This window comes from Tupaia chinensis, unplaced genomic scaffold (assembly GCF_000334495.1).
Source record: "Tupaia chinensis unplaced genomic scaffold, TupChi_1.0 Scaffold000465_1, whole genome shotgun sequence".
Lineage (NCBI taxonomy): Eukaryota > Metazoa > Chordata > Mammalia > Scandentia > Tupaiidae > Tupaia > Tupaia belangeri.
The window spans coordinates 2,175,750-2,184,934 of NW_006159974.1; the positions used below are offsets into that span (position 1 = coordinate 2,175,750).

Sequence of the window (9,185 nt, forward strand, 5' to 3'; positions counted from 1 at the left end):
GCAACAGCAGCAGGAACGCGGCGGCCCCCGCCAGGCCGCCGATCAGCGCCCTCCAGGCGACAGCCACCTCGCAGCGCGGGCCTGAGAACCAGTGGGTGTCGGTAGAGAAGCATCTGGACGAGCGGAAGGGAGGTCACTTTTCAGACTCTCATCTCCTCCCTCGCCCGGGCCCCAGCAGTGCACAGGGCCCCGCGGGAGCAGGGTGGGCGAGGCCGGGGGCGAGGCCGGCGGGCCTGGCTGCTGGGCGCGGGCGGGGCCTCACCTGCAAGCCGGACCGCTCCTCTCTAGAAGGCACTGGCCCTGGTGACAGTCGAAGGCGCCGTCTACACCCGACGTGCATTTGGTGACGCAGCGGAGCCGCTTCTCCTCCACCAAGGGGAAGTAGAACGCCTCGTAGCCCACGGCGGCGACACGGCTGCAGATGGCTGGGGGTTTGGGAGGGGGTGCAGAGGCAGGGACCTCAACCCTTCTGCTTAGGGGCTTGGTTATGGTGACAGAAAGCACGGAAGGACTAGATTTCTGAGGGTGGCTGTCCTAGAGGGTGGTTGTCTTAGTCTCATAGCCCTGGGATTAGAAGGTGGGGGAGGGGCGCACAGAGGTGTTGGGGGGCGCCCCTCCACTGCACACTCACCTCGCTTTCCCTTCTGGTCCTTTGTAGCAACTTCCCACAACGCTGGGAAGGGCAGCCCTGGGCCACATCGCTTGCCTCTCAAAGAGCCTCCCCCTCCTTCCAGGGAACTCCAGTGGGCAGATGTCCCAGGTGGAAGGGGTCATGGCTACCTGAGGCCACGCAACTCTTTGCACCACACTCACCTTCCGGGGTCAGCTCTGTCCTGGTGGTGTTGTTCACCTTGATGGAGTCAGGCTTAAAACACAGGGCTGGAGGACATGGGCAAAGACGGAATTGGGCAGGGCAGGTAAGGGGTGAGGTCAGGGAAGCAGGGCAGGTACAGGAAGGGGCAGGGAGGGCTCTGGGCTGGGGTCTAGGGCAGGGAAGAAGGAAGTATGGCAGGCCCCAAGGGAGAGCTTCTGTTGCCTGTCATCACCCCTAAATATTCAGAGTATGTACTGAGCTTAACTGTCAGGGCGTCTCTTCCCCAGCACCCAGGTCCTGGTGAGACCCTTTTTAACTACACCTTTGACCCAGTCGAGTGTAGACCTATCCTGTCTCCCAGCCTGAGCCCAGGAGGCCCCCTGGCTGAGCTGGAGCAGGCCAGGGTGGTGGCTGTGACCCTGACCTTCCCTCCAGCCTCCGCTCACTCTGGTTATTTGAGCAGCCGGCCTCGTCCTGGCTGGCATTCTGGAGCTCTTCCTTCAGGGCCGTCTTCACCTTCTCATACTCGCTCTCCAGCTGGAGGCTGAAGGAAAGCTCCAGCAGGACCAGATAGTCCACCACGATGCTGCCATTCCTGAGGGAGTTGGGAGCCTTAGAGGGTGCCCAGGCCTGCAACATAGGTCCTGGGAAGAGCACCTTCAGGATCAACCACAAGTGCTTAGGAAGAGGGGGAGGGGCACAGGGCATGAGTTGGAATGCCAGGCACATCCTTTTCAGAAGGGGCTGCCAGCATCCTTGACCCAGTCAGCCTGAGAAGGTGGGACAAGGAATGATTGACCATCTCTTGGTGTTGCATCAAGCTATCATCAAACCAGGCTCTCCTGGGCTTCCTCACTCCCTCTTTCTCTCTCTCTCAGACCCACCCATCAGAGCAGATGCCAGCAAGCGAAAGGCAAAGTGGCAGTTCAGACACCACCTCCCTGCTTGTCCAATGTAATCTGTCTCCTTCCATCTTGCTGAAGAGGAATGTCATCCCTTCTATGGAGAAATGACCCCAGAAAATGATCTCTAAAATGCCCCCATGGAATGATTCCCTCGCATAGTCTCTCCACCCCTCTCTTATGAAGTCTGATGGTTCTGAGATCAAGGCTGTCTTGTCAAGCTTTTCTCAGCACCACTTTCTTCTACCTAACACTGCCAGCACATCCCAAGAAGGGCCTCCTACCTCAGGGACAGGATCTCCACACCTTTGAACCCCTGCACATTTTGGTAAATACTCTGCATCTGAAATGACAAGGACCCCAGAGCTCATGTCTGAGTCTCAGGCCCAAGGGCACATAGTGGCCCACACCCAGCTCCAGGAGAGGACCGTTAAGTCCTCCTCTCCAACCCCTCACCTGGTCCTGGAAGGCATTGCTGAAATCCCTGTAGGCCTTGGAAGTGTTGTCACGGAGGTCTGGGGAGAAGTCCTGGTCAACAGCCACCTCCATCGTTACTTCGGCCTCCACCGTGTCTGCACACAGGATGCCCAGCTCTGGTCACCTCTCCATCTGCACCTGTCTGACACCACCACCTCCACCACCCTGACCACAGGCTCTGCCCTCTGCTCCTCTCCATGGTCCCTGAGAACTAGCTGGACAGCAGCAAGGAGAGAGGCAGGAATTCTCAGATGAATTGTCAGAGAGGAGGGAAAGAAATCAGGATGAAAGGCTGTTAGCCCTTGTTTGCCCTTGCGGGGTGCAGAATAATGGTCCCCAAAGAGGTCTGTATCCTAATCCACCAAACCTGTGGGTATGTGACACTACATCATAAGACGGAGTCAAAGCTACAGATGGATTAGACTGCCGATCAGCTGATCTTAATATCAGAAAATTAACACAGACTATCTGGGTGGGCCCAATGTAATCACAGAGGTTCTTAGCAGTGGACAAGGGAGGCAAAGAGATCAGAGTCAATTGGAGGAAGATGTGACTATGGAAGAAAGGCACAGAGATGAAACCTTGCTGGCTTTGCAAATAGACAGAGGAAGGTTAGCAGATAGCATGGAGGTTAAGGTACCTGGATCCCACATAGTCAACTGTGTGGTTCAATTCCCAGACCCAGTGGCTTTAAAAAAATGCTGAGGATGTGTGTATGCATGCCCAAAATCCTGAGAGGAGAATGGTGGAAAAGAGATTGCAGTATGGCCATCCTCTAAGGGGACTTTCTGTCTCTCACCGACCCCTCTCTGACAAGGGCACGTGCAATATAGCAAACTAAAAAAAGAAATTGGAGAGAGAAAGCCTTGACACAAGGAACGTAGAGACTCCAGAGTGGCAAAGGGGAAAAAAAAAAAAAGTTTTTTTTCTGAAGGTTGTAAAGAAAAACCTTCAGAAAAGAATATAGCCCTGATGACATCTTTTTTTTTTTTTTTTGGAGAGGTTTTTGCTATAGGGCTTGTGCGCTTGCCAGACAGCGAGGGTGAGACAGAGAGACAGAAAGCGAGAAATCACCCCCTAGGGGGGATGGCCATGCCACAATCCCTTCTCCTCCATTCTCCTCTCGGGATCTTGGGCACACACGCACACGCACCCGACGTGAGTTTTAAGCCACCAGGTCCAGGACGCGAACCATGGTCGACTACGTGGGAGTCCAGCAACATAGCCATTGCGCTAACTGCTGGTCCCATAGCCCTGATGACATCTTGATTTTAGCCCGGAGAGACCCTCAGTGGACTTTTAGTCTACATAACTGTAAGATGATAGTTTTGGCTGTTTCACTGCTAGGTTTGTGGTAATTCATTATAGCAGCCATTGGAAACTAATACAGCTCCAGCTATCCAGACCAGGAGGTAACGCCAGGAGAGAGACACCTCTTGGAAGTGAGGATGGAAAGAAGGCATGATGTGAGGCATGGGATGAAGGAGTCATTGGCACCTGCTGGAGGATGTGCAGCAGGCATGATGAGAGGAGGCAGGGATGGAAGGAGTCAGTGGCACCTGCTGGAGGATGTGCAGCAGGCATGGCTCTGGCAGCTCACCTAGATCCACCTGCTCCACAGCAAACTCACAGTGGGAACCATAAAAAGTGCTGGGGCACTGGCACTTGAAACCATTCCATCTCCCCCCATTCTGACACTGGATCTGGAACTCACAGTGATCTCCAGAAAATCCTGGGAGGCAAAGGCACTGGCCCTGCTCCCAGGTACCACCATTGTCACAGGTACCTGCAAAGCAGAAGAAAGGGAAATTCAAGATAGGGCCTGATAGGTGAATTTAACAGGGGGAACGGGAGAGGAACAGAGGAGCAGAAGGTCCAACCTGGGGCGGTGGTCAACTTCGATTGTGTGGCCGAAATAGTAGTCGTCCTGGGTGACACCGTAGTGGTGGGAGTCTGGGTGGTGGCCGCTGGTGTGTCTGAAGTCCTTTTGGTGGGTGGGGTGGGGGATGTCAACTTGCTTGAAGTCATCATGGCACTTGGACGGCTGCTGCTTATTGTGGTGGTGAGTCGGAGGCTTGTGAAGTCAGGCACACTGGGGTTGGTTACAGAGTTAGTGCTCAGCCAGGTCTCACTGGTGGGCGTGTGAGTGCTCATCAATGCCGTGTTCATGGGTACAGTCCCTATGCTGGTAGAACTAGCAGCATCAGTTATGATGTTGGTGTGCTCTGTTTCCAAAGTCAGGGAAGCAGACGTGTCCATATATGTAGGAAGGACAGTTCTCATAGTGGTGGAACTCGGAGAGGTCACCATTTCAGTAGTAGAGGGAAGGACTGAGAATGGAATGGTGGGAGTAGCTTCAGTGCTGGAATCCAGCTCAACACATGGAGAAGTGGGAGAGTTTGGAACTATCGTAATTGTTATAGTTTCAGGGCAGGATGCAGTGGGGGGAAGAGAAATATAAGAAAAAGGAGTAATGTCAGTAACTGTTGTTGCTAGATAGGAGCTGGCTGAAGAAGTCTTAGTGGTTGCAGATGAAGAGAGAGTAGGAAAAGCCATGACAGAGGTAGAGCGCATAGAGTTAGTGAGAGTGGTGAGAATCGGGCTGATGCTGGTGGAAAGTAGAGAGGAGGACATTGTTATTGTAGGTATTGAAGACGAAATGATAGTACTGAAAGAAGTAGTTATTGCATTTGTAGATGTATTCCTGCCAGTAAAAGATTCTGTTGTGGACACACCTGAAGAGGTGAGTGAAGTTTGCAAAGAGGGGGTTGAGAGGGAGGTTTTAAGAGTGGACAGAGATGTACTTGTAAGTTGGTTTTGAGTCATTGATGTGTCAGTGCTGAAAACTGTTGATGGAGTGTGAGTGTGAAGAGAAGAGATGAAAGAATCTGTATTTCCAGAGGTGAGAGTAGTAGGTACAAAAGATTGTTGAGTGCTTCTGTGAGAAACCAATGTAAGAAATGTAGGTGATGACAATGAGGTGTCAGGTGTAACAGAAACATTTGCACCAAGGGAACTCGTAGGAATGTTTTTAGCAGTTGTGGGAGTGGTGGCAGGGATAGTGCTAACAAGAGGTAAGGTTTCTGTAACCTGAACAGTGGGGGAAGGTGGAAGGATATTTGTGGGGGTTGCTATTGTACTAAAGTCAGTATGTGTTGAGGGATGGTCTATTGTTGTGGCATCCGATGAATCAGAGGTGCCAGTAAAGGAGGTGGTGAGAGCTGGTGTGGTAGTGATGCCTGTACTGAGAGAAGATGGGATTAGAGCTGTGGATGTCTCCACGCTACCCAAATTAGTGGAAGGTGAAGTGATGGCAGTTGTGGATGTGCTGGACGTAGAGTATATGTTGGAAGAGGTGAAGCTGGGAGTACTATGTGAGGTCAAGCTGCCTGTTGCTACCAAGTTTGTTGTAGCAGACTTGGTTATTTCTGTAGTGGGCAGAGAGGAAGAGGTGAATATGAGAGGATTAGCAGTGGTTGCTGTGTCTGTTGTAGTGACAGAAGATAATTTACTTGTGAAGTCTGTCACAGAACTGGTGGGATAATTGGAGTAGGTAGTCTCCGATGTAGGTGTCGACCTGTTTCCCATAGTATGGAGTGTGGAAATCAAAGTGGATAAGGGGGTAGTATTTGTGGTACCTGTGGTGACAGGATCTGTGCTTAGGACAGATGTGGAAGATGGGATCCTACCCGTGGTTGATGTTAAAACACTGATGGTCATGGGAAGTGATATGACAGTTGTCCTAGAACTCACTGTTTCAGTGGGAGTGATGGAAGAAGTGTTCTGGGGAGTAGAAGTCATTTCAGTTTTAAGAGATTCTGTAGAGTCATCAGTGATAGGAGTTAGTGTGGTTTTCCCAGTAGCTGTGGCACTAGGATTCGTGAAGTTCAACTGTCCTCTTCCTGTAGTTGTTACAGTGGCTGGAGATGGTTCCAGAGTTTTGGTTATAGTATCTATGTTGTCAGTAGTAGTTGTTGGGGCAGATTCACCTGCTGTATGGAATGCACTGGTGATGACTGGAGCTGCAGAGATGCTCTCCGTGTGAGTGGCCTTGGTAGTGCTGGCTGAACTGGATAAGGAGAAGGCAGATGTGACTGGAAAGCTTGTGAAAAAAGAATGTATTGGGCTGTTTTCATTACTTGTGAGAGTTGTTTTCATGGTGGGAGTGTTGGTAGGGATAGTGCTAGCATGAGATGTTTCTGTGTTCTGGATGATGGAGAAAGATGGAATCGTATTTGTGGTGGTTGCTGAAGTACTGGAAGCTGTGGGTGTTGAAGTAATGTCTGTTGTCATGATCAGTGAACCAGTAGCATCTACAGGGGACTGAGAGATACTTGTTGGCATTACAGTAGGAATGCCTGTACTAAGAGAAAATGGAGTTATGGATGCAGGTGTCTCCACAGTATTCAAATTAGTTGGAGGTGAGGAGATGGCAGTTGTGGCTATGCTGGATGTGGAGTAGATGTTAGCAGAGGCCAAGTTGAAAGTACTGTGTGGAGAGTTCAGTGTGCCTGTTGCTATCAAGTCTGTGGTAGCAGTCTTGGCTGTTTTTGTAGTAGATAAAGAGGAAGAGGAGGGTATGAGAGGGATGGCAGTGACTGATGTGTATGTAGTAGTGACAGGAGAGGTAATTTCAGTTGTGAAATCTGTAACAGCACTACTGGGAGAATTAGGATGAGTGGTCTCAGAAGTAGGAATAGGCCACACATTGGTAGGAGAGATCAAGGTAGAGAAAGGGGCAGTGTCTGTGATTTCACTGATGACTAGTTCTGTTCGTGGGCTAAGTGCAGAAGATAGAATTCTGCTTGTGGATGATACTAAAGTATTGGTGGTTGTGGGAGATGTGGTGACTGCCCTAGAAGTAACTATATTAGTGGGCATGATTGAAGGAAAGATTGAAGGAGTGGAAGTCATTTCAGTCATGAGATATTCTGTAGAACCATCTGTAGTAGGAGTAAGTGTCATTTTCCCAGTTGATGTGGCACTAGGAGTGGTGATGGTGCTCTGGCTTATTCCTGTAGTTGCAACAGTGGCTGAAAATGGTTCTGTAGTTGCTGATGTGGTAGTGGTTGTTGGAATAGATTTAGCTGTTGTGTGGAATGTGATGCTGGGAGCTGAGGACATACTCTGTGTGTGTATAGTCCTGGTATCACTGACAGATGTGGAAGAAGAGAAAGTAGAAGCAACTGGAAAGCTTGAAGTGGAGGAACTTGAGTTTTCTGTGTTTGTGGGAGTCATACTCAAAGTGTGAGTGACATAAGAGGTTGTGCCACCAAGAGATGTTGTTTTTGTATTCTGAAAAGTGGGGGAATATGGAAGGAGACTAGCAGGGGATGTTGATGCACTGGAAGCTGGGTTGAGTGAAGTAAGTTCAGTTGTGATAGTCAGTGAATCAGTGAGGCCCACAGATGACTGAGTGAGAGTTGTGTGTGTTGGGAGTGGAATGACTGTATTAAGAGAAGACAGGATCATAGTGGTGGATGTTCTAACAGGGCCTGATATAGACGGGATTACAGTGATGTTAGTCATGGATGTGCTGGATGAGGAGTAAATCTCTGAAGAGGTGAAACTGGGAGTCCTTTGTGAGGAGTCCATGGTGCCTGTTGTTACTAAATTTGTGGTAGCACTCTTCACTGTTGCTGCAGAGGACAGAGATGGAGAGATGGGTGTGAGAAGAGAGGCAGTGGTCAATTTGTCTGTGGGAGAGGTAGTTGTGGGGTTCATGATATCACTAGTGGGAGAATTAGCATAGGTGGTCCCAGAAGTATGGGTAGACCAGTTGTTGGTAGGAGCAATTGTGGAAATCAAGGTAGATAATGGGGTGGTGTCTGTGGTAACACTGGTGACTGGATCTGTGCTTAGGACAGATGTGGAAGATGGGATCCTACCTGTGGGTGATGTTAAATCACTGGTGGTCATGGAAAGTGGTGTGATAGTTGTCCCAGAACTCACTGTTTCAGTGGGAGTGATGGAAGAAGTGGTTGGAGGAGTAGAAATCATTTGAGTTATAATAGATTCTAGAGAATCAACAGTGGTAGGAGTTAGTGTGGTTTTCCCAGTAGCTGTGGCACGAGGAGTGGTGAAGGTCATGTGTCCTCTTTCTGTAGTTGCTGTGGTGGCTGGAGATGGCTCCACAGTTGTTGATATGGTGTCTATGTTGGAGGTAGTGGTTGTGGTGGGAGTGTTGGTAGGGATATTGCTAGCAAGCGATGTTGTGTCTGTGTTCTGGATGGTGGAGAGAGATGGAATCATATCTGTGAGAGTTGCTGAAGGACTGGAAGCTGCGAGTGTTGAAGTGAGGTCTGTTGTCATGGTCATTGAACTACTGGTATCCATAGATGAGTAAATGATACTCGTTGGTGTTACAGAAGGGATGCCTGTACTAAGAGAAGTTGGACTTATGTCTGTGGTTGACTCCACAGGAACCAGATTAGTTGGAGGCAAGGTGATGGTACTTGTGGATAAACTGGATGTGGAGTAGATGTCCGAAGAGGTGAAGCTGGAAGTACTGCGTGAAGAGTCCAGGGTGCCTGTTGCTACTAAGTTTGTGGTAGCAGTCCTAACTGTTTCTGCAGTGGACAGAGATGGAGAGACGGGTGTGAGAAGAGTGGCAGTGGTCAATTTGTCTGTGGGAGAGGTAGTCGTGGGGTTCATGATATCACTAGTGGGAGAATTAGCATAAGTGGTCCCAGAAGTATGGGTAGACCAGTTGTTGGTAGGAGCAATTGTGGAAATCAAGGTAGATAGAGGAGTGGTGTCTGTGACTGGTTCTGTGCTTAGGACAGATGTGGAAGATGGGATTCTACCTGTGGGTGATGTTAAATCACTGGTGGTCATGGAAAGTGGTGTGATAGTTGTCCCAGAACTCACTGTTTCAGTGGGAGTGATGGAAGAAGTGGTTGGAGGAGTAGAAATCATTTGAGTTGTAATAGATTCTAAAGAATCATCAGTGGTAGGAGTTAGGGTGGTTTTCCCAGTAGCTGTGGCACGAG

At 49.8% G+C, this 9,185-nt stretch overlaps 2 protein-coding genes across 2 annotated transcripts in view; both read right to left on the reverse strand.

Moving 5' to 3' along the window:
• Positions 1-4,452, reverse strand: part of LOC102474986 (mucin-3B) — a 6,994-nt gene extending 2,542 nt beyond the window's left edge. Inside the window, exons 1-7 of the mRNA XM_027774639.1 lie at positions 4,212-4,452; positions 3,794-3,979; positions 2,173-2,288; positions 2,001-2,059; positions 1,261-1,409; positions 814-879; positions 263-425 (exon numbers count right to left, since the gene is read on the reverse strand). Of these exons, the coding sequence (XP_027630440.1) occupies positions 263-425; positions 814-879; positions 1,261-1,409; positions 2,001-2,059; positions 2,173-2,288; positions 3,794-3,979; positions 4,212-4,452 (980 nt within the window). The remainder of the gene's footprint in view (positions 1-262; positions 426-813; positions 880-1,260; positions 1,410-2,000; positions 2,060-2,172; positions 2,289-3,793; positions 3,980-4,211) is intronic.
• A 908-nt stretch (positions 4,453-5,360) lies between these two features.
• LOC114009111 (mucin-3A-like) overlaps positions 5,361-9,185 on the reverse strand; it is a 24,651-nt gene continuing 20,826 nt past the window's right edge. Inside the window, exons 8-11 of the mRNA XM_027774640.1 lie at positions 8,146-9,173; positions 6,450-6,556; positions 5,706-6,262; positions 5,361-5,437 (exon numbers count right to left, since the gene is read on the reverse strand). Coding sequence (XP_027630441.1) covers positions 5,361-5,437; positions 5,706-6,262; positions 6,450-6,556; positions 8,146-9,173 — 1,769 coding nt within the window. The remainder of the gene's footprint in view (positions 5,438-5,705; positions 6,263-6,449; positions 6,557-8,145; positions 9,174-9,185) is intronic.